The 24,654-nt window shown below is 41.7% G+C and overlaps 1 protein-coding gene across 1 annotated transcript in view; it reads left to right on the forward strand.

The window, feature by feature from the left end:
• LOC139380339 (kalirin-like) overlaps positions 1-24,365 on the forward strand; it is a 281,823-nt gene extending 257,458 nt beyond the window's left edge. Inside the window, exons 45-59 of the mRNA XM_071122954.1 lie at positions 574-759; positions 1,008-1,179; positions 1,953-2,194; positions 2,640-2,893; positions 4,555-4,690; positions 9,055-9,114; positions 10,778-10,805; positions 11,069-11,231; positions 18,814-18,935; positions 19,054-19,185; positions 19,413-19,577; positions 20,991-21,069; positions 21,237-21,437; positions 21,957-22,095; positions 22,349-24,365. Coding sequence (XP_070979055.1) covers positions 574-759; positions 1,008-1,179; positions 1,953-2,194; positions 2,640-2,893; positions 4,555-4,690; positions 9,055-9,114; positions 10,778-10,805; positions 11,069-11,231; positions 18,814-18,935; positions 19,054-19,185; positions 19,413-19,577; positions 20,991-21,069; positions 21,237-21,437; positions 21,957-22,095; positions 22,349-22,894 — 2,625 coding nt within the window. The 3' untranslated portion in view covers positions 22,895-24,365. The remainder of the gene's footprint in view (positions 1-573; positions 760-1,007; positions 1,180-1,952; positions 2,195-2,639; positions 2,894-4,554; positions 4,691-9,054; positions 9,115-10,777; positions 10,806-11,068; positions 11,232-18,813; positions 18,936-19,053; positions 19,186-19,412; positions 19,578-20,990; positions 21,070-21,236; positions 21,438-21,956; positions 22,096-22,348) is intronic.
• Positions 24,366-24,654: the final 289 nt, after the last annotated feature.

Consider the following 24,654-nt stretch of genomic DNA (forward strand, 5'->3'; position numbering starts at 1 on the left):
CATTTGACCAGAGCACTATATGGGTGCCGTTTGAGACGCAACCCTGGTCTCGGACCAAGCGCAAGTGCCTGCTGTTAGCTTTATGACCTGGTGAGGAGAGAAGGGGCTGATGGACCGTGTAATACCCCTGTGTTGACAGACAGACTGGGGGATGGCTGACTCTGCTTTATTCTCCAGTGTTGATAGACGTTGAGTCAAATCAAATCAAACTTTATTGGTCACATGCGCCGAATACAACAAGTGTAGACCTTACCGTGAAATGCTTACTTACAAACCTTTAACCAACAGTGCAGTTCAAAAAGAGTTAAGGAAATATTTACTAAATAAACTAAAGTTGAAAAAAATATGAAAAGTAACACAATAAAATTACAATAACGACCCTCCTTTTCCTGTAGTCCACAATCAGCTCCTTTGTCTTGCTTACGTTGAGGGAGAGGTTGTTGTCCTGGCACCACACTGCCAGTTCAATGACCTCCTCCCCTATAGGCTGTCTCATCGTTGTCGGTGATCAGGCCTACCAGTCATAACTGAACCTGTGCGTGTGTGTGTTTGTGTTCCTGTTCCGTCCCCCAGGGTAAGCTGACCAGCCAGGGTAAGCTGCTGCAGCAGGAAACATTCTTCGTGACAGAGCAGGATACGGGCGTTCTGTCGCGCAGCAAGGAGCGCAGGGTCTTCCTGTTTGAGCAGATCGTCATCTTCAGCGAGCTCCTCCGCAAGGGCTCATCCACGCCGGGCTACCAGTTCAAGAAGAGCATCAAGGTGAATTATGTCAACCACGACCACAATCAATAAGATCAGGGCCCACATTCACTAAGATCAGGGCCCACATTCACAAAGCGTCTCAGAGTGCTGACCCCTCTTACTCATTATGATTAAAAGGCCTAACTGGTCCTAGATCAGTACCTTCTAATGGAGCTGTTTCTGAAAACAATTTCCTATTTCCTACTTATGCGTTGATAATGAGTTGTGCATTGATGGGTTAGCATGCTTGTGTTTCATTGTAACAGGTGAGCTACCTGGGCTTGGAGGAGCATGTGGAAAATGACCCGTGTAAGTTTGTGCTGTCGTGTCGAGGGTCGGCCGAGCGCTTCACCCTGCAGGCAGCCAACCTGGACATCAAGCAGGTGTGGGTCCAACATGTCAGCCAGGTCCTTGATGCCCAGAGCAACTTCCTGTCTGGTGAGAGAATGTCCTGCCTGACAAATCAAATCAAAGTTTGTCACGTACAGTGAAATGCATATACTTACAGGCTCTATCAAATAGTGCAAAAAATGTATTAGGTGAACAATAGGTAGGTAAAGAAATAAAACAACAGTAAAAAGACCGGCTATAAAAGTAGCGAGGCTACATACAGACACCGGTTAGTCAGGCTGATTGAGGTAGTATGTACATGAATGTATAGCTAAAGTGACTATGCATATATGATGAACAGAGAGTAGCAGCAGCGTAAAAGAGGGTTTGGTTGGGGGGGGACACACAATGCAAATAGTCCAGGTAGCCATTTGAATTACCTGTTCAGGAGTCTTATGGCTTGGGGGTAAAAACTGTTGAGAAGCCTTTTTGTCCTAGACTTGGCACTCTGGTACCGCTTGCCATCAAACACCTCTACTGTCATTAGCCAGCTCTAGGGTTGCAAGATTCTAGTAATTTTTCCAAGATTCCCAGAAGAATTTCAAGAAATCCAAGTAGGAGGATTCCAGAATTCATGCTCATTCACTTCTGATTCAGGTAAACTTCCAACCAAGAATTCTGGAAAACCTGGAAAATTTGGGAAATGTACTTGAATTTTGCATCCCTAGCTATATCAAAAATGGTTTAATCATAAATACAGCCTCAACACAGAGTAGTTTTCACCTCTATCATGGTCCTTATCTGTCTGACACGGAATACAGAGGTATTATGTGGATTATCAGCCATTAACTAGTGTGTGTAACAATTGACTCTCTCCACAGCCCTGCAGTCTCCTATTGAGTACCAGAAGGAGAAGGGTAGTTCTCACTCCCTCACCAGAAACCCATCGGGCAGCCGGCCCCCTAGTTGTAACAGTAGGCCCCTCTCCTCCTCCTCTGTGGGGGCAGAGAAGCCCCCCCTGGCGGGACCGGGACGGACCCCCACCCCTCTCGAGCTATCTACCTCCAACGGTAGCCCCTGCTTCGACCCCACGAAACACAGCGAAAGCTACGAGCCCACCAGGGTGAGTCCAGTCTAGTTAAATCTAGTCCAGACCACACCAGTCCAGATCACTCCAGTCTAGTCCAGTTCTGTCCAATGCCAATTGCCAGGACACACCCAGGTCTTAGTGTTACCTCCCCACCTCTCAAAACTCTAGCACTGCAGAACTAAGGAGGTTGGAACATTGCAGGTGTGAATTCAGGCTATTATTAGTTCTGATGGCTGGCCTAGTTTTACTGCGTTTCAGCAGGAGACGACGTGTTCAAACTTGCTGACAGGAAGAACTGAAGTCAGAGTTAAGGAATTGACTCGATGTACTGTACTGTATGTGATGACTCAGGCCCTTTTGAAAGGTTTGTTATTTGAATGTGTATACAGGTTTGTATCAGTGCTGTGATTTCCACTGTTGTAATATAATCATCCTCCTTCCTGTACCCCCCCCCCCCCCCCCCCCCCCCCCCACCCAGCAGCACGGCGGCGGATGTAACGGCATGTCCTCCACAATGATGGTGACTCAGGACTACAGTGCACTGAAGGAGAATGAGATCTGTGTGATCCAGGGCGAGATGGTGCAGATCATGGCCACCAACCAGCAGAACATGTACCTAGTTTACCGGTCTGCCAACAGCCAGTCTCCTGCAGCCGAGGGCTGGATCCCAGGCCACATCCTGGGACCCCTCACTAAAACGCTCAAAGACAGTGCTGCTGACGCAAGCATCAAGTAAGTGTCCCGTAAGCCCTGCCACCACACCCACGGAGCTGCTCTGATTGGATGAGGTGAAAGTTGTCTGCTCCAATCCCTACCCCCAACCCCCTTAATGGGAACTAACTCGGAAATGTTGGACTACACAGGGGTCATGTTTTTATCCCTTTTTTTGTTTGTTAATATATGTAAAGGCTTATTAAATAATTATCTGAAAAGAGCTAAAGGACTGTAGAGAATCATGGCTTCATTTGTAGAGAAGACGCACAGAGAAAATCTTACATCAATGTGGAATTGACTGGTCTGGACGTTCATTTCTGTTTCTAACATCGTTTTTTTCTTTACACGTTTAAAAAAGAGAGAGAAAAAGGAAAAGAACGGCCTGATGGACTGAAGCCTATTTCTCAAAGTGGAGAAAGTTTGTTATTGTCTATGGCAATTTGTACAGATTGTGTTTTTATTTTATTTTTAGAACTTTTATTTTGTTACTATCAGATATGTTGGCGGTTTACTGTAAGCGTTAATTTGGTTTGTTTACTGATGCACTCTCTTCAGTACATTCCTGTATGAAGTATTTTGCACTATTTAAGAGAATCCATTATTAAGGAAGGCAGGTTGTGCAATATAATGATAGTCACAATGTTAATCATTGTGCTTGTAGTGTAACTAGACATTTGAAATGCATTTGAAATATGTAAAAGACCATTTTGACGTAAGCTTGCATTTGCAAGGCAACAGAAGTGGAACTTGTTTGCGTTAGAAGAACATCAGTGACGTTGTTTTATATTGCTAACTCTGCAGTCATACTGTACCTTTCTCCGCTGACCATTGCTCTCACAGCATTAGACCTAGATTCCATTCTTATCTCACATTGAGGATCAAATGAATAGTGAAATCAGTTACCAGTTATTTTCTAATGTTGATTTTCATGTGTCAAGATCTCTATCAAGTTTAATTGTGGCTTGCCATCCATTTCTTCCCAATGATGGACCATTTCTAAATCATGGGCTTTATTAAAGTGATCATCATTCTCATGGACCTGGTCCCGGTGGTGTATAAATACATTGACAAAACACAAAACACCACTTCTGGGATCTACATAAAGGAGTGAAGACATTAGGAGTAGTTCCACAGCACTTTATTCACTTTCTATATGATTTGTTTCTTTTTTATCCGTTTTGTTGACGTAGTCCGATTTTTATTATAGTAGACAACTTTATTTTCAATTTTGTACTAACCCCACCGGCCCTCGAGAAAAGTTGGTTGTGTACAAAGCAGCGTCGTTGAAAATCTCATGACAACGTAGAGCCATTGAATGGTTGGTCAGACGCAAACAAACTATGCTGCTTTGACACAAATTGTGTGTCCACTACGGTGTAAGAGAATCAAGGTATGGTAGCGTATGGAGAAGTCACATTTAAATAGCTTGTCCGTCTTGTGTGTCTAAATTTCTAATACACTGTGATACAAATATGAACATTAGCCTTTTGTTTTTCTGTTACAAAGAAGGTACATTTCTGTCTCTCTTTCTTTTGCTTTCTCTTGATCTCATTCTCACTCTGATTTTCTTTTCTTTCAATAAAGTTGGCTAGCCCCCACTCAATCCCCCCCCCCTGCACCTCCTCTCCCCTCCCTGTGAATAAGCCTGGATTTGACTGGTACATTTCTTGGCACAACAGGAAATCTCTTTCATGGAATACCCTGCGCTCGAGAAAGCGGACAGAAAAGGATATCAATGGCAAGGGTGGTGACGCAAGGGTTGAGAATGGACTCCGTAAGCCCAAGGAGATTCTCAGCACCAAGGTCACTGTCGAAGTGAGTAAGCAGGATAACGGCGGAGATGGAGTTCTATGACCCTGGCTGCCAACCCCTCACCTGTGTCCCGTGATGTTAATAGTCTCCCAACACTTAAACATGATCATCTAACTGCACTCACTGTCTGCTCTCACTTTGGTTTGACTCCCCCTTATGCATGACACTAACGAGTCAAGTGACTTCTTGTCTGTGAATTGTGGTGGTTTTGGTTTTTGATGAAGCTAACTTTTGTTTTTGTTCAAATGAACAACTTTTGTTTACATTAATGCCACTGTGAAACCACCATTTTGATAACATATGTCCTGGAACCCATGAAGCTATCTCCTGAATGAAAGTCCTCATTCCAGAGTATGGGTTTAGCATGACGGTATTATAAGCTGTTCAATTAAAACACACTGAAACTGGATCTCACTATACAGTGAATTCGGAAAGCATTCAGACCGCTTCCCCTTTACCACATTTTGTTACGTGATTCTAAAATGGATTAAATAAAAATAAATGTCCTCATCAATCTACACACAATACCCTATAATGACAAAGAGAAAAACTGTTGTTTTTTTTATCTTTGCAAATGTATATAAAAAACATACCTTAAGTATGCAGACCCTTTGCTATGAGACTCAGGTGAGCTCAGGTGCATCCTGTTTCCATTGATCATCCTTGAGATGTTTCTACAACTTGATTGGTAAATTCAATTGATTGGACATGATTTGGAAAGGCATACACCTGTATATATACTGTAAGGTCCCACAGTTGACAGTGCATGTCAGCGCAAAAACCCAGCCATGAGGTCGAAGGAATTGTCCGTGGAGCTTCGAGACAGGATTGTGTTGAGGCACAGATCTGGGGAAGGGTATCCAAAAAATGTCTGCAGCAATGAAGGTCCCCAAGAACACAATGGCCTCTATCATTCTTAAATAGAAGAAGTTTGGAACCACCAAGACTCTTCCTAGAGCTGGCTGCCTGGTCATACTGAGCAATCGGGGGAGAAAGGGCCTTGGTCAGTGAGGTGACCATAAACCAGATGGTCACTCTGACAGAGCGCCAGACTTCCTTTGTGGAGATGGGAGAACCTTCCAGACAGACAACCATCTCTGCAGCACTCCACCAATCAGGCCTTTGTGGTAGAGTGGCCAGACGGAGTCAATCTTCAGTAAAAGGCACATGATAGCCCGCTTGGAGTTTGACAGGACTCTCAGACCATGAGAAACAAGATTCTTTAGACTGATGAAACCAAGATTGAACTCTTTGGCCTGAATGCCAAACATCACGTCTGGAAGAAACCTGGCACCATCCCTACTGTGAAGCATGGTGGTGGCAGCATCATGCTGTGGGGATGTTTTTCAGCACCAGGGACTGGTGGAAAAGATGAACAGTGCAAAGTACAGAGAGATCCTTGATGAAAACCTGGTCCAGAGCGCTCAGGACCTTAGACTGGCCCCCAGGTTCACCTTCCAACAGGACAACAACCCTAAAGCACACATCCAAGATAACGCAGGAGTAGCTTCGGGACAAGTCTCTGAATGCCCTTTAGTGGCCCAGCCAGAGCCCGTACTTAAACCTGATGGAACATCTCTGGAGAGACCTGAAAAAAGCTGTACGGCGACGCTCCCCACCCAACCTGACAGAGATTTGAGAAACTCCCCAAATACAGGTGTGCCAAGCTTGTAGTGTCATACCCAAGAAGACTCGAGGCTGTAATTGTTGTCAAAGGTGCTTCAACAAAGTACTGAGTAAAGGGTCTGAAATACTTATGTAAATGTGATATTTCTTTGTGCAAACATTTCTAAAAACCTGTTTTTGCTTTGTCATTATGGGGTGTTGTGTGTAGATTGATGAGAAAAAAAGACTATTTAATACATTTTAGAATAAGGCTGTAACGTAACAAGATGCAGAAATAATCAAGGGGTCTGAATACTGAATACAAATGCCCTGTACATTACATTATCTTTCTGTATCAATGTACAGTATTAGTGCACTTCAAAGTAAACCCATATCAATTCCAAATGATGCTATGCTAAGTCTGCCAATCCAGCTATCATTTTAAGCATGTCAGAGTACATTGTTTTAATTTGACAATTATGACCATTCAAAAAAAATCACACAAAGTTTGCTTGCAAGTTTGTCCTCGTCATGGGTTGTTTAAATATTTATGGCACTACCCCTATACTCCCAACATCAAATATGAACTGAAAAAGAGACCTGCACATAGAATCACAGGTCTGCTTTAGTGTGTTGTTAATTATCTTGTTAGATTGCATTGTTTCAGGTGTCAGCTCTATAATTTCTATGATTTAATGTAGCTACATTTTCCAGCTCATCCAATATGTATATATTCATACATTTACCTCCAATAGGCTCAGTCGTTCCCAAGCAACTCTACGTTGCAGATTCACTCTTTCTTTTCGTACATTCAAGCCTTCCCACATACTACATGCTGGATTGGACCTCTAGCCCTTATCCCCATAGGCCATCCAAGATAAAACAATTAGTTACCTTCCACTGTAGGTGTATGTATCCAATCCTTTCAGATATACAGGAATGCTTGGGGAGTATGGTCTATGGGATGAATTTGAAATTCAGCACAAGACATATTCTCTGTCTTTAGCACTATATTTACTAGTAAACCCAAATCCCATGCACAGTTAAGTGATAATGCCCCTAGAAGCCTGTGTTTGGAGAATATATTGGCACGTGTGCCACAAATAGCTACCTTGCTGTTATTCTAGCTGCACTTTTTGATGTGACTGTAAATTAGCTGTTGTCTCCCTAGCAAGCAAGGGATAAGAACGTTGCCAGCCAGTATGGCAATGGAACATTTAGATCGAACGACTGGGTCGCGCCTCTAGCAAACAAACTGATAGGACAAACAAACGATCAGCCGGTTTGGGTAGCAACCCTAGATTTGTGTCAGGACTATGTCTTGTGCAAGGATGAACCTAAATCTCATACACAGTTAGGTGATAATGCCCCTAGAAGCCTGTGTTTGGAGAATATATTGGCACGGGTGCCAATATATCCTGTTCTCTGGCATTATCACTTTTATACAACAGGTTACCAACATATTCAAATAATGATTGACATATTTTCATAAAAAATGTTACTTTGAAGAATTTATTCATTCTATTTCATCCTTGCACAAGACATAGTCTTGACACAAATCTAGGGTTGCTACCCAAACCGGCTGGTCGTTCGTTTTTTCTATCAGTTTGTTTGCTAGAGACGCGACCCAGTTGTTCAGTCTTTTTGTTCTGTATGTACAGTATGGACACGACCCAGTCGTTCGATCTAAATGTTCCATTGCCATACTGGCTGGCAACGTTCTTATCCCTTGCTTGCTAGGGAGACAACAGTTAATTTACAGTCACATCAAAAAGAGCAGCTAGAATAACAGCAAGGTAGCTATTTGTGAACCTTGCTGTCGGTCTCTCCAACATTCTTTCAATATTCAAATTTGATCTCCAGCTGTCCAATATTTGTATACACACAAAACAATGAGCTAATGAGGCGAGATTTCGCCTGGCATAGAAAATGTGCTCTCTCGTCAGGACACTGTTGTTCAAAGGAGCTAGCCAACAACACAGTAAACACAATTACTTAAAATAGAAGCTGGAAAGACTGCAAACTAGCTGCACTTCGTTTTGTTGTACCTTTTTTCAGGTGACATTTCTTTGTATATATCCATAAAAATAATGCCAGCCGATTCATGATTTCGATTGGCTGAGAAACGCTGCCTGTCTTGTCTCGTCCCGACTCCCGTTCATTACAATGGGACAGCTGGAGATCGAATTTGAATATTGAAACAGTGTTGCAAATGTCGGAGAAACCGACAGCAAGTTTTATACATATCTCCGCTGTTGAAAACGAAATGTTAGTCTAAAAGAAATGTGAGATAATCTGTAGATGCTTTTTATTGTGGAGATCAGGTTTGTAAATTGCTTGGCTGGGCTGATGGGACAGTGGATTGCACAGTCTGATGGAACAGAGTAAATAGGCATTTTAAGTCATAGATTTAGTCCGGTGGTAACTTGTGGAATAGACACCAGCTGTAATGCGGTTTTAACCAATCCGCATTCAGGATTAGACCCACTCGTTGTATAATAGCATACAAAGAATCCTTGGCCCACATTCAGAAAGCTTCTCTGAGTGGAAGTGCTGACTGAGCTAGTATCAGTTTGACTTTTCGATCATAATGAATAAGATTGTATGGACAGATCCTACATCGGCACTCATACTCTGAGACACTTTGTGAATACGGGCCCTGACCACACTTTGTGAATACGGGCCCTGACCATGCCTCTAGCTTGGGGACCCAGGGCCTTTGTAACCTCTCTAATTTTGCTTTCTCTCATCCCACACCGCAGGAGTCAAACAGCTCAGAGGAGTCAGATTGCGATGATGAACTCCCCAAAACTAGCATGGAGGTAGTAGTACACGCTGATCTGCCGTCATGCATGCTGCCCAGTTGAGTTTCTGTAGCTAACCCAGTGAGCACAAGAAGTTGAAAATGTCTTTTCAACATATTTTTCAACCAAAAGAAAACGTATTTGTAACGTCTTTTCAACGTCTTTTGCTCGTAGGGAAGTCTGCATATTAGCAAGAGGAAACTACACAGAGCATCTTAGGGGTTTCCACTGTGGTCAGGAGCATTCTCCCAAAACACCAGGTTCCACATATTGTTGCACTAGCTACAGAGGTTTCATCCATAGAAATATAATCACTAGAACAGACATCCCCTTCCAAGTCAATGGTTATGCAATGGGTGGACTGGCGGCCATTTTGAAAATGTACCCTGAACAGGAACCAATTTTTGTTCCTGCTCCTTATCTGATAGCATTTTCTGGATCCAGCCTCAATGAAGCCATGGGTGGAGTTTGTAAATGCATTAGCCACTGATTGGTGCACAATATTAATATATCAGATACGCACCTGGGGTGTAATCATTAGTCAAACGTATTTCAACAGAAACCGTTTACTCCAAACGGAAGATGTTTTTCAACTAATTTTTTTTTCTTCTATTGGACAAAGTCAGGTCACCGTTTTGTTCCGTTTGGCTCTGTTTGGTTCCTAGTGATTACACCCCTGAAACACATGAGCAAAAGAAAAAAAATTTAAAATGCGTCTTTTTGGTTGAAAAGACGTTGAAAATATGTATTTGTGCTCACCTGCATAATTGTAACTCCTCTACAGCCTGTGGACCCCCAGGAACAGTAGCTGCTGCATGAGCAACAACTAATTGGGATCCTAATAAACTAAACCAGCCTGCTCCCCTCTAAAGCTCGCTTGGTCCTGTGTGGCTCAGTTGGTAGAGCATGGCGGGTTCAATTCCTTCACGGGCAACCCATATTAAAAATAGATACACGCACAACCAACAGTAAGTTGCTAAATAGTCTGCTAAATGGCACATATTACTATTGAAAATGCTCTAAGTTCCTCCTCAGTTCCAGTTCGTGGTCATTGTATTGGAAAAGCATCCTCCTTTGCCTTTAACAGACTTGACCTATCAGCAGGTGTGTTAGTTTGATTTTCAATACAATTGTTCCTATTTCATGTCATTATATCCCTAAAGCAGTTTTAGTGATATTTTTGTAGGTGCTGCATGTGCCACTTGTCTGATCTCAAGCATCCACACGTTCTCTTCTTGTGTAGCAGTGTGGTTTCCATGGAGCATTACTGCAACCTAGTGTTCCTACCTTGGAATAGGTTCATGAATGTGGAAAAAAAGCCTCTCACAAACCCCTTGAAGCATGTTACTACTCCTGACCCATCTTCTTTTGGATCCCCTGGTGCTTGCATCCCATGCTGTTTTTTTTATTGAGAACAATATTTCTATTATGCGTTTTGTTCAAATGGGTTTTTGAAGATTTTTAAAGGCAGAGTATGCCTAAATGTCACAAATAAATGTGGGGTACGATGCCCTTGTACAGTAGCCTATATTGCAAATAATGTTTAAATGGTAGTACACAACTGTAACACAGAACTCTCTTGAGGTATGTATGTATTCACTCACTATAAAACGTATAGCGTATTCCAAACAAGAACATTAGTTCATTCATATTGCCTAACAGCCGTACCTTTTCTTTGCAGATAATGAACCCCAATTTTATACAAGAAGGTAAGATGAACTATCAGAACATAAGCCCCTGCATTTCAATGCTTAAGAGTGAAATCAATCACTTAATTACTGATATGTCATGGATCCTGAGTCTGGTTGTGTCTCAAATGGCAGCCGATTCCCTAATAGTGCACTAATTTGACCAGAGCTCCATGGGCCCTGGTCAAAAGTAGTGCTCTATCTAGTGTGTCATTTAGGATGTAGCGTATATTTGCTGTTAGAATGTGGTATGGTTAGCTGACACTGTGTGTGAATGTATTTAGTGGCTCCAGAATTCCTGATACCACTAGCTGATGTGACATGTGCATTTGGGGAGACGGTGGTCTTGTGCTGTAAAGTGTGTGGACGTCCCAAACCCAACATCACTCTGAAAGGACCCGATCAGAGCCCGGTTGTCAACAACTGTCGGTTCACTATCAACATTAGGTAAATGGACTATAAGGTTTCTAGCTAGAAGTTCTAGATCTGATCTCCAACCCTGTTCCTGGAGCGCTACCCTCCTGTACAGTCTTGTCTCATAGACTAGACGTAACATAGTAAAGATACTCAAATCAGTATGTTACGTTTGGTGTGGTTACTTAATGCAAAAAACTATGTTTTTTAAAACATTTTTACAAATTAAGTAAAAATGAAAAGCTGCAATGTGAGTCAATAAGTATTCAACCCCTTTGTTATGGCAAGCCTAAATAAGTTCAAGAGTACAAATGTGCTTAACAAGTCACATAATAAGTTGTATGGACTCACTCTGTGTGCAATAATAGTGTTTTACATGATTTTGGAATGACTACCTCATCTCTGTGCCGAGCAGTGAATTTTAAACACAGATTCGACCACAAAGACCAGAGAGGTATCCCAATGCCTTGCAAAGAAGGGCACCTATTGGTAGATTGGTAAAAAATGGATGGTGTATCAATACACCCAGTTACTACAAAGATACAGGCATCGTTCCTAACTTAGTTGCCAGAGAGGAAGGAAACCTCTCAGGGATTTCACCATGAGGCCAGTGGTGACTTTAAAACAGTTACAGTGTTGAATGGCTGTGATACAGTAGGAGAAAACTGAGGATGGATCAACAACATTGTAGTTACACTGCATTCGGAAAGTATTAAGAAATCATGACTTTTTCCACATTTTGTTACATTAAAATGGATGAATCTAAAATGCTCATCAATCTACACACAATACCACATAATGACAAAGCTAAAAAAAAAGACCTTTACATAAGTATTCAGATCTTTTGCTATGAGACTCGAAATTGAGATCAGTTGCATCCTGTTTCTATTGATCATCCTTGATGTTTCTACAGCTTGATTGGAGTCCACCTGTGGTAAGTTCAATGGATTGAACATGATTTGGAAAGGCACACACCTGTCTGTATAAGGTCCCACAGTTGACAGTGTATGTCAGAGCAAAAACCAAGCAATGAGGTCGAAGGAATTGTCCGTAGAGCTCTGAGACAGAATTGTGTCGAGGCACAAATATGGGGAAGGGTACCAAAACATTTCTGCAGCATTGAAGATCCACAAGATCAGTGGCCTTCCATCATTCTTAAATGGATAAAGTTTAGAACCACCAAGACTCTTCCTAGAGCTGGCCGCTCGGCCAAACTGAGCAATTCGGGGAGAAGAGCCTTGGTCAGGAAGGTGACCCAAAAAAACAATTGAATCAATTTTAGAATAAGGCCGTAAGGTAACAAAATGTGGATAAAGTCAAGGGGTCGGAATGCTTTCCGAATGCACTGTACTCAACAATACTTACCTAATTGACAGAGTGAAAAGAAGGAAGCCTGTACAGAATAAAAAATATTCCAAAACATGCAACCTTTTAGAGCTGGGTAGCATGGCCAGGCGTTCTTAGGCTCCATGTTAAGGCTCCAGTCTTTACGGAGGCTTGGGTTCAATCCCATCACTGCCATCTTTAGTGAGGTTCTTTGCGCAAGTCTTCAATATCTACCAGCATTTCACTACACCCGCAATAACATCTGCCAAATATGTGTATGCGACCGATAAAATTAGATTGGATTTGTTTGCAACAAGTGTGGTGGAATTATTGTAATCAAAAGGAGACTTTTACATTTCTTCAAAACAATAAAACATTATTTAATTACTGTCTCAACGTCAACAGTGATGAGGCGACTCTGGGATGCTGGCCTTATAGTCAAAGTTGCAAAAAAAATCCATATCTAGGACTAACCAATAAAAATATATGATTAACATGGGATTAAAAGAACACAGACACTGGATATAGGAACTCTGCCTAGAAGGCCAGCATCCCGGAGTCGCCTCTTCACTGTTGACGTTGAGACTGGTGTTTAGCAGGTACTATTTAATGAAGCTGCCAGTTGAGGACTTGTGAGGCGTCTGTTTCTCAAACTAGACACTAATGTACTTGTCCTCTTGCTCAGTTGTGCGCCGGGGCCTCGCACTCCTCTTTCTATTTTGGTTAGAACCAGTTTGCGCTATTCTGTGAAGTGAGTAGTACACAGCGTTGTACGATATCTTACGTTTCTTGGCAATTTCTCACATGGAATAGCCTTCATTTCTCAGAACAAGAAGACTGACGAGTTTCAGAAGAAAGGTCTTTGTTTCTGGCCATTTTGAGCCTGTAATCGAATCCACAAATGCTGATGCTCCAGATACTCAACTAGTCTAAAGAAGGCCAGTTTTATTGCTTCTTTAAATCAGGACACCAGTTTTCAGCTGTGCTAACATAATTGCAAAAGGGTTCTCTAATGATCAATTAGTCTTTTAAAATTATAAACTTGGATTAGCTAAGACAACATGCCATTGGAACAAAGGAGTGATGGTTGCTGATAATGGGCCTCTATGTAGATATTCCATTAAAAATCAGTATTATCCAGCTACAATGGTAATTTACAACATTAACAATGTCTACACTGTATTTCTGATCAATTTTATTTTAATGGACAAAAAAAATGTGCTTTTCTTTCAAAAACAAGGACATTTCTAAGTGACCCCAAATTTTTTAACGTTAGTGTGTATCTTCATAGACAGTGAAAAGCTAATATTTAATGCATAATTAAGTGCATGCAACAATGGAGTTTAATAAAATAAGCTTTAGTTATCTATCACACTCCAATGGATCAGCATGGTGGAAATAACTATTTCCATCCCAGAAACTAAAATTAGCATATCTTGTTGGACAAATCCAGGTAGTGACTCTTGTTTAAGTAACATGTATTCCGTTGTTGCCTAATGAACATGACCCAAGACAAGCATCATGATTCCACTATTTATAAGGCAATGCCTACAGACCAAATAGATTAGGATCAGTTTCACTCTCCGCATCAGAGTTCACCCTCTATATTTCACCCGGGCATGCTGAGAATAGTGTCAACATCTTTAGTTCATAACAGCAATCAAAACAATCAATCCATAATACATGAATTGCTTCACTCATATAGTTAATAACATACTATACTCAAATCAATCCTTCAGTTTAAAAAAATTATTCATTTTCCAAATCATAATCAAAACCCATTTAATTATCCAACCCAAATTTATAATGACATTGCTCAGTGATTTTAAATGAGTCCCGTCACTCAGTCAAAACCCCTCAATTTAACGCACATCAACACTGGCAGAATGTACATTTACATTAACATACAGTATAATTATGCTATAATTCTAGTTTTAACTTATCATGATTATAATTACAGATCAGTGTCCTAATGCATTCTTAATCTAAATGTACTATACATTTTATGTAGTGTGTAGACCTCTACAATCAACCTGACCCCTCCAGGCACTGATTCTTCTGGCATCTTCTTCATTGCCTTCCTCCGATAGCCTTACAGTTCAAAGTGGATGACCCATGATAATGTCCCAATTTCAATGTCTCACCTGAGCCGCCACCACCTTTACCACCCATTATGTCTTGTCCATTTGTCAACCAGTATACCAGCAACATAAGAGAAGTTTGGAACAGATTTTTCCCCATGCTCCCTCCACGTGGACACCTGTCACACTCCTGAGAGAAAAGCAGTTGATGGCTCCCATTGGACGCTGCACACAGGGTGCTGACTCAGGACTCAGGACTCTCGGTAGAAGTGGTGCGGATAGGGCCGTATTGCACGCTTTTTCCCCCGCTTTTCTTCAGTCAATTAGGGGTTTTGAGGTACACCCACTGTTCGGCCGCATGATCTCTCCCATGCATTAAGACACACTCACGTCACCCTTCATGATAACCTCAAGAGAGAACAGATCAGAACAATAGTTTAGTTCAGTTCATTTTTGATTCAGGGAAATCCAGACAAGCATTGACTATATGATCAATTATTACTTTTACCAATTATTCTTAATACCAATGTCTAAACATGTGTCAAAGAGAATAACAACCCTTTCAATTGAATGATTTATTTTAAAATGGGCTTATACTCCCCATCACACTGGCAACTTCATCGCAGAGCCACAGGATCCGGATGTTAGACCTATAACCCACCAGGAGAAATCCCAACAATCCAGCAGACCTAATCTGGTGAGATTTGTATCAAAACAGAACAGAACAAACAACACAACAATACACTCCTTCACATATCACTCCAGGTGTGTAAACTTCAATCCAAAACCTCAGAGGACTGTTACTTCTCCCATTTTGACACACAACTCCCCATGTGAGTAATGTGTAAAAAAAAAAAACACTACTACTGGTCAAAATAGAACTATAGAAACACTAACCCTTAACTCCATAAAGAACAAAAAGGTATACCCATAAGGTCATAGGAAAATAGACTTCAGACAGCCTACCCTTAGTCAAAGGCAACACCCTCTCCTTCTTCACATTGGTCCAAATCACAAATATGACTAAGAACTATAAACTATATCATAATTATCAATATTACAAATAACCTTCAAATCAGTATTACAAATGACCTTAAATTCATTATCCAAGTGGCTTTCCAGTGAGAGTGATCAAACCACACAGGAAAGTCAGGACAGAGGTCATACAAACCCTCCAAAGAAGTGTTTCTTACTATATTAGACTAATTCATAAGAAACAGTCAAACATTTCATATCCCAGGTTTCCAGTAAATGTCTTACGAAAATAATTCACGCGTTCAATTAAAACTCTGAAAAGGAAAACTTCAGAAAATGAAATGTCTGTGTGCCCCTTTTAAGATAACATGGCACTAAACCCAAATGAAATAGTACACTTACAATAAAATCAAAACATAGTATTTTAAAAACACCAACAAATAGTCATAACAAGTGTGTTGTGTGGGTATTTGCAAACCTTAAGGTAAAAACACACAAATGGCCAGGCCTTATTAAATTTGGTAGTTTTTGGCCTCTATCTCACTCACTGCTCTCCCCAAGACCACAGGCCCGGGAAACATTTCAAGGAGACAATGAAACCCCCAGGCACCTTCAGACACTGCAACATGTATCTCGCCACCGAGTCAAACGATTCACTCCCATATTATATTATATGACTGGTCTCTTTTTTTCCATAACAAGGTAAAATGATCCTGGTGTCATTACTCGACCAATGTCCAACAACATACAGTTGAAGTCGGAAGTTTACATGCACCTTAGCCAAATACATTTAAACTCAGTTTTTCACAATTCCTGATATTTAAGCCTAGGAAAAATGACGTTTTAGGTCAGTTAGGATCACCACTTTATTTTAAGAATGTGAAATGTCAGAATAATAGTAGAGAGAATGATTTATTTCAGCTATTATTTATTTTATCACATTCCCAGTGGGTCAGACATTTACATACACTCAATTAGTATTTGGTAGCATTGCCTTTAAATTGTTTAACTTGGGTCAAACGTTTTGGGTAGCCTTCCACAAGCTTCCCACAATAAGTTGTGTGAATTTTGGCCCATTCCTCCTGACAGAGCTGGTGTAACTGAGTCAGGTTTGTAGGCCTCCTTGCTCGCACACACTTTTTCAGTTCTGCCCACACATTTTCTATAGGATTGAGGTCACACACAGATGTCACACACAGATGAGCATTCTAACAACCCCTTATTGCTGTTGAGTAAAACAACCATTTGATGCAATAACAGCATCATAACATAATCTTGCAATTTTGCTCTCACACAAGGCACTAAAGTAGTACTGCAAAACATTTGACAAAGCAATTCACTTTTTGTCCTGAATACAAAGTGTTATGTTCGGGGCAAATCTAATACAACACATTACTGAGTACCACTCTACATATTTTCAAGCATGGTGGTGGCTGCATCATATTATGGGTATGCTTGTAATCGTTAAGGACTAGGGTGTTCTTCAGGATACAAAAAATAAATGGAATTGAGCTAAGCACAGGCAAAATCCTAGAGGAAAATCTGGTGCAGTCTCCTTTCCACCAGGCACTGGGAGATGAATTCACCTTTCAGCAGGGCAACAACCTAAAAAAGGCCAAATCTACACTGGAGTTGCTTACCAAGGACAGTGAATGTTCCTGAGTGGCCGAGTTAAAGTTTTGACTTAAATCTAGATGAAAATGGTTGTCTAGCAATGATCAACAACCAATATGACAGAGCTTGAAGAATTAGAAAAAATAATAATGGGAAAATGTTGCACAATTCAGGTGTGAAAAGCTTTGAGACTTACCCAGAAAGACTCTGCAGTCGTTGCCAAAGTTGCTTCTACAAAGTATTGATTCAGGGGTGTTAATACTTATGTAAATGCTATATTTCTGTTTTTAATTTTCAAGTAAATTAGCAAACATTTCTAAAAACATGTTTTCACATTGTTGTTATGAGGTATTGTGTGTAGATGGTTGAGAGAAAACAGTTGAATCAATTTTAAATTCAGGCTGTAACACAAAAAAATGTGGAAAAAGTCCAGGGTTAAATACTTTCTGAAGGTACTGTATACCGTACAAATATAACATATCATACTAAAAGCAGTGTCTCGGATTTACGTACAGAAGATGACAATGCAGGTTGTCCTGTAGGTTTTCACTCCAACCCTAATCTATGGCACCTAATTCTAATAATTAGCTGTTTGATAAACTGAATCAGGTTATTCAGAGCGAAAACCTACATGAGGGTAGTGCTCCTTATTTTGTAATATATATTTTTTAGTAAAATGCCCGAGGAAGATGCACCTCTGCACGAGAATGGTTTGTGTCTATGACATTCAGAAGCTGAGCTACAACCTTCTAAAGTCGAGAAGTCAAAGAAATCGGACTTTGCTTGGAAAGGGATCTTTTAACAATGTGTGACTGTCACTATCAATTGATCTATTCACTTTCTGTTAAAGATAATATGTATAATTGAATTGAGGGTTCATATAAATCGTCATGTAACATATTTGGGGAAATCAGATCTAAACTTGATTTTCCTTATCCATTATTATTATCATTAAATAGCCTACCTAAAAGATGCCATGAGTCTTGCTAGACTATGTAAAATTGCAGGAAATTAGCTTCAAAACAACAACATTTTAATAGGCCCTCCAGTTTGACATTTTTCAAATGTGATATAGGGGGCCCTGGGGAAACAAGTTTGGAACCCCTGGTCTAGATGAACGCAGGTATTTAGCGACATCCGGTGGAGCCTGATGGAGGGAGGATGGCTCACAGAAATGGCTCAAATAAATTAAGTGGAACGTGTCCAATTCGAGGAAACCATATGTTTGATAGTTCCATTCCAGTGGTACCCCACTATATAGGGAAAAGTTCCAATCTATTGTCTGAGAATGGCTTAAAGGTAATGCCTGTAGCCTAATCCCATTGTCCATCCATTGAGTAGACTAAACCTGTTGTTGGAGGACTAGCATGAACATTAGATGGAGCTCAGTAAAAGAAGCAATCAGCTAAAGCATACATCAACGTTCTGTCCCAAATGGCACCCAATTCCCTATGTTGTGCACTACTTTTGACCAGGACTTATAGGGTTACGGTTTATTTTAGTAGTGCACTATGTAAGGAATAGAGTGCCATTTGGGATTGAACTCAAATGTAACATAGGTCAAGCTCCATTTTCAGCAACCAATCCAACCTGGCCTCTTCTTCTCTGTCTGTCTCCAGGGATACGGGTGACATTCTGCTGAAGATCTGTAACCTAATGCCCCAGGACACTGGCATCTACACCTGTATGGCTGTCAACGACCATGGCACTGCCTCCTCCTCTGCCTCTATCAAAGTCCAAGGTAAGAGGAAAGGAAGAGAGGGGATTTATGGATGATGGATGTAGGGAGGAATGAGGTAGGAGGTGAGGTTCTCTATGACCATGGAGACTACTGATGTTGGGCTGATGTCTGTTCTCAGGTATCCCAACAGCACCTGCGAGGCCCGTGGCCCAGGAGGCCAGTAGCAATGCGGTGACCGTCCACTGGCTCCCCCCTGCCAGCTCAGCTAGCTGTGCCGTGTCCAGCTACACAGTAGAGTACAGGCAGGAAGGTACTGTAGGCCCATCTCTTCTGGCTCTGGGGTGAAGTTGCACCAAGATACAGATTTAGGATCAGCCTCACCTCCCCAATGCTAACCCTAACCATTAGTAGGGGAAATGCAAAACTGACCCAAGATCACCTTCTAGGCCCAACTTTATCTACAATTCACAAGCTACTGACAGTCACCTGAGATCGTTGAGCTAGAACTTGTTGACCTCTTCATTCTCTTCCCTGCAGACTCCCTACTGTGGCAGCAGTCAGTGGTCTCTACGGTAGATGTGTGTGTTAAGATTGAAGATCTCATCCCTGGGGGGCACTACCAGTTTCGGGTCAGTGCCAGTAACCCCTGGGGGGTCAGTCCACCCAGCGAGCCCTCCAACATGGTGACCCTGCCCAGCGGGAGTGAGTAAAACCCTCCACCTTCACACTACAAGCAGGGAGGGAGATCTACCCATCCCGGATCCGGGATCGTGAATACAGACTCAAGCTCATTACCATTACGCAACGTTAACTATTCATGAAAATCGCAAATGAAATGAAATAAATATGCTAGCTCTCAAACTTAGCCTTTTGTTAACAACACTGTCATCTCAGATTTTCAAAATATGCTTCTCAACCATAGGAAAACAATAATTTGTGTAACAGTAGCTAGCTAGCGTAGCATTTAGCGTTAGCATTAAGCAGGCAACATTTTCACAAAAACCAGAAAAGCATTCAAATAAAATCATTTACCTTTGAAGAACTTCAGATGTTTTCAATGAGGAGACTCTGTTAGATAGCAAATGTTCAGTTTTTCCTGAAAGATTATTTGTTTAGGAGAAATCGCTCCGTTTGGTGCGTCACGTTTGGCTACCAAAAAAAAAAAAAAATCCAGTCATCAATACGCCAAACTTTTTTCCAAATTAACTCGATAATATCGACTGAAACATGGCAAACGTTGTTTAGAACCAATCCTCAAGGTGTTTTTCACATATCTCTTCGATGATATATCCTTCGTGGAAGTGTGCTTTCTGTTCTGAATCCCAGGAGAAAATGACCGCAATTGAAGATTACGCACAAGTTTAGACAAAGGCCACCGGGCGGACCCCTGAAAAATGTAGTCTCTTATGGCCAATCTTCCAATGATATGCCTACAAATACGTCACAATGCTGCAGACATCTTGAAGAAACGACAGAAAGGGCAGTCTCGTTCCTGCTGCAGTCACAGCCATATAAGGAGACATTTGAAAACAGAGCTTCAGGATTTCTGCTCATTTCCTGAAGTTTCATCTTGGTTTCGCCTGTAGAATGAGTTCTGTGGCACTCACAGATAATATATTTGCAGTTTTGGAAACGTTAGACTGTTTTCTTTCCAAAGCTGTCAATTATATGCATAGTCGAGCATCTTTTCGTGACAAAATATTGCGCTTAAAACGGGCACGTTTTTTTATCCAATAATGAAATAGCGCCCCTATAGACTTAACAGGTTAAGCTATACCTAGACTATGGATATGTCCTAAATGGCACCCTATTCCCTATATAGTGCACTACTTTTGACCAGGGCCCAGGTGCCTGCTCCTAGAATCCATACTAAATGGCACCCCATTCCCTATACAGTGCACTGCTTTTGACCAGAGCCCTATGGTCAAATGTAGGGCATCATAAAGGGAATAGGGTGCCATTTTGGAAGCATTGTCTTGGCATTTCACCCTCATCATAAAAACCAGTCATGGCAGATCGAGAGGTCCTTGAAGAAAGAAATGTTACTGTACGAATGTAGCAACAATGTAAATATTGACTAATAAAATATTCCATTTGTTTTCTCTCTATTCTAAGTTTCCACATACGATGGAATGGGCATTCAGTGGAAAGACAACTTTGAATCGAGTTTCACGGAAATTTGTGAGATTGGACGGTAAAGTACACCCCCCCGCTGTTTTAAAGCAGCCCATCATAATAATTTGTTGTATTTTATTGGGATTTTTCATAAAAATTCTCATAACAAAGGCTCACAGCAGCAGTTTACAACAATGAAATGTTTTACCTGTTACAACTACCCTCCTACTCCTCTCCCTTCTCCAGGGGTCGATTCTCCGTAGTGAGAAAGTGTATGAACAAGGCCAGCAAGAAGGAGGTGGCTGTGAAGTACATCACTAAGAAGATGCAAAAGAAGGAGCAGGTGGACCACGAGGCAGACATCTTGAGCCACGTCCAGCATCCTCAGCTGGTGGCTCTGACTGACACCTACGAGTCCCCCACTTCCCTCATGTTGGTCTTCGAGCTGTAAGGATATTTCTGCTGTGGACTTGGGCTGTTTCTCAATTCATATTTCCCTTGATTCATCTCTGCTCGCCTCCTTCTCAAAATGCATTGGAGAAGAAGGTCCGGGTGCAGGGACTTTGGACCTTATCCTCCAATACGATTGAGGAGGCGGCAAGGAGAGAGGAATCGAGAAAAGATTAATTGAGAAAGAGGGATAGATTATTGTACAGCCTGGTGTTTCAGTCTCTTTTTGCTTTTAGCCAACTCCTTGCTGTGTTGCCAACTGCAAACACTAACATGTGAAGCTCATGGAATGAAATTCATAGAAGAGAACCCAGTATAGGACCCAGGCTAGGGATTATAGTTTACACTTGGCTTTGTTAGTGTAAATGAACATAGTCATTGTTTGCATCCCAAATGGCACCCTATTCCCTACATTGGTCAAAATCAGTGCACTGTGTAGAGAATAGGGTGCCATTTGGGACGCACAATAGTGTCATAGTGTGGTCTGTATACATTTTTGTCTCGTGTTGCTCCCAGGCTGGAGGGCGGGAGGCTATTGGACTACCTGGTGGCCCATGATGAGCTGATGGAGGAGAAGGTGGCCTTCTTTGTGAAGGACACCTTAGAGGCCTTGCAGCACCTCCACACCTGCAGAGTGGCCCATCTAGACCTTAAGGTGAACACAAAGCACACATCAGTACCAATGCTAAGAACATATGTTAAAGTGACGTTACACTTTAGTTTGACAGATGTTTTCAGACCTCTAAAGTAGCCTGTCAAGATGAAACCACGTCCCACGACGCCCCAAATGAATGGAAATTAGTTAACTTTTGTAGTCTAAAAGCACCTGAGAAACTTTCAGTGAAATGTCCCTTTTAACCTGATCTTGGTCAAACCCATTAACAAACGCATTCATATCGTGTCTCTAGCCTGAGAACCTCCTGGTGGATCTCCACGTGCCTGTTCCTTCTATCAAGCTCATAGATTTTGGAGATGCGGTCCAGGTGTCTCGCCACCGTTATGTCCATCTTCTCCTGGGCAACCCAGAGTTTGCGGCTCCTGAGCTGATCCAGGGCACAGCGGTGTCCCTGAGCACTGACGTTTGGAGCGCCGGGGTTCTGGCCTACGTCATGCTGAGCGGTGTCTCGCCCTTCCTGGACGAGAGCCTGGAGGAGACGTGCGTCAATATCTGCAAGCTGGACTTCTGCTTCCCAGAGGACTACTTCCAGGGAGTGAGCCAGGCGGCCAGGGACTTCATCAGCTCTACCCTGCAGCAGGACCCCCGGAAGAGGCCCATTGCCACCATCTGTCTTCAGCACCCCTGGGTGAGTGCCCACAGTGGAGACTACTCCAAGACCCCACTGGACACGGGCCGTCTGGCATCCTTCATCGACAGACGGAGACAACTACACGACGTGCGCCCTGTCACCAACATCAAGGGACTGTTGACCAGCAGCATGGGACACACCCTATAATTACCCCGTGAACAGCCAATTAACACAAAGGTGAAACAAAAAACACTCTGTTAGTAGTACTTCGGGGGTCGATTCTCTAGGCACTTAACAGAACCAAACCGAGGGACCGACCTGAATTTGTCCAATAGAAACTTGTTTTCGTTGCTACTGTTTGGACTAATGATTACACCCCAGGACTCCGCCATTGAAACATGGTTTTCCATCTCTGGATACTAGATAATACCTGTAGCTTGTCAACAAACATGTTGTGTGAATATCATTACTGTGTTCAAGATGCCAGAAGACAAGACATTGGCATTTGATTGATCGAGATGTTTCAGAGCTGTAGTATGGAGCCCTACCACTCTTATGGTGTCCATGTATTGGAAATGCCAAAATTGTAATATATTATCCTTGGAAATGATTAACCAACTATCAGAGAAAGATCTATGAACGGTAATAGAACTGTTGAATGTAATTTATTGTAGAATGTGGTCAGCCTTTGTAGAAGTGCTATTGTCTGTGAAGAAATATTCAGCGTTGATCCCTTAGTGTGGAGATATAGTACAACGGTTATTTTTACAACGGTGCGGTTTGAGATATGAATGAAAGAATCCAACACGATGAACTTCTCACATCACTTTTGTACATCACTCTTGTTTGTCGGTACACGTCTGTCACCTCCAAGCTCACTTTGAACGCATTTTGTTGGTTCCCCATTCATAGGTCTCAGGTTTAGTTGTGATTTGAATGGTCAAAGCTGGAAGGACAGGCTGCAAATTTCAATCCGAATAGGGCAGTGACCAAACAACGAGTTGCATATTTCTCTTTCTTAGACCCAACTCGTTTACAACAAATCTGAAGTCTTCACATTAGCTCTCATCGCTCATGTAGTTGAGGTGAGTCGGACTGCCCTGCGACTTCAAAATCAGTGTCACCCTCGGCCCAAGAGGAATTTGTGTCTAATGGTTAAACGGCCAGTGCAGTCAAAAACGTGACTTTCCTGCGTTCTATATTTCCACACTATGAGGTTGGAATAATACTGTGAAATTGTGAAAATAATGATAATGGCCTTTTAGTGTTAGAGCTGTTTGAAAAGACCACCTGAAATTTCAGCCTGTTTTGTTGGGATGGAATTTTGGCCCACCTGGTGAGAATCTTTATTAGACCAATAAGAGAGTTCCAAACCTCTCAGCCAATAACAGCTAGTTTATAGTTTTCCCCTCCCCACTCAGACCACTCCCAAACAGTCCTAGCAAAGTTCTTATTTGAGAAATTGTTCTTTGTTAGGAAGCTATTTTGGATTTCTTTTTGATCATTTTAATTGAAAACAATCACAGTAAAGCACTTAATTTTTACCCAGAATTGATTTGATATTGAGATTTTTTTAAAACAGCTGCATTGGACCTTTGAGGTGTTGGATTCCCGAGCTCCGAGACTGGGGTTCAGATCCCACCTGTGACACTTAGCACTGGTCACCCATTTACTCAATATGAATGTTAACTTGTGCAATTAGCACTCAGGGTCTAGAACACTGATTGAACACTTAATGTAGTATTGCCCCAATAGTGTGGGATTTGAAAACCCAGACCTTAATTACTTAATTTCTGGATGTATTGTTTATTTAAATATGAGAACTGGTATAACTTGATTGATTTTAAATCGTTATGTATTTATTCAAATTATGAAAGGATGTTTCTAACATTTTGTAACAGCGGACGCAGAGACCCATCATTCATTTGTCCTGTGTGCTTCCCAAATGGCACCCTATTCCCTACATA

The sequence above is a fragment of the Oncorhynchus clarkii genome, chromosome 22 (genome assembly GCF_045791955.1).
Source record: "Oncorhynchus clarkii lewisi isolate Uvic-CL-2024 chromosome 22, UVic_Ocla_1.0, whole genome shotgun sequence".
NCBI classification, from domain to species: domain Eukaryota; kingdom Metazoa; phylum Chordata; class Actinopteri; order Salmoniformes; family Salmonidae; genus Oncorhynchus; species Oncorhynchus clarkii.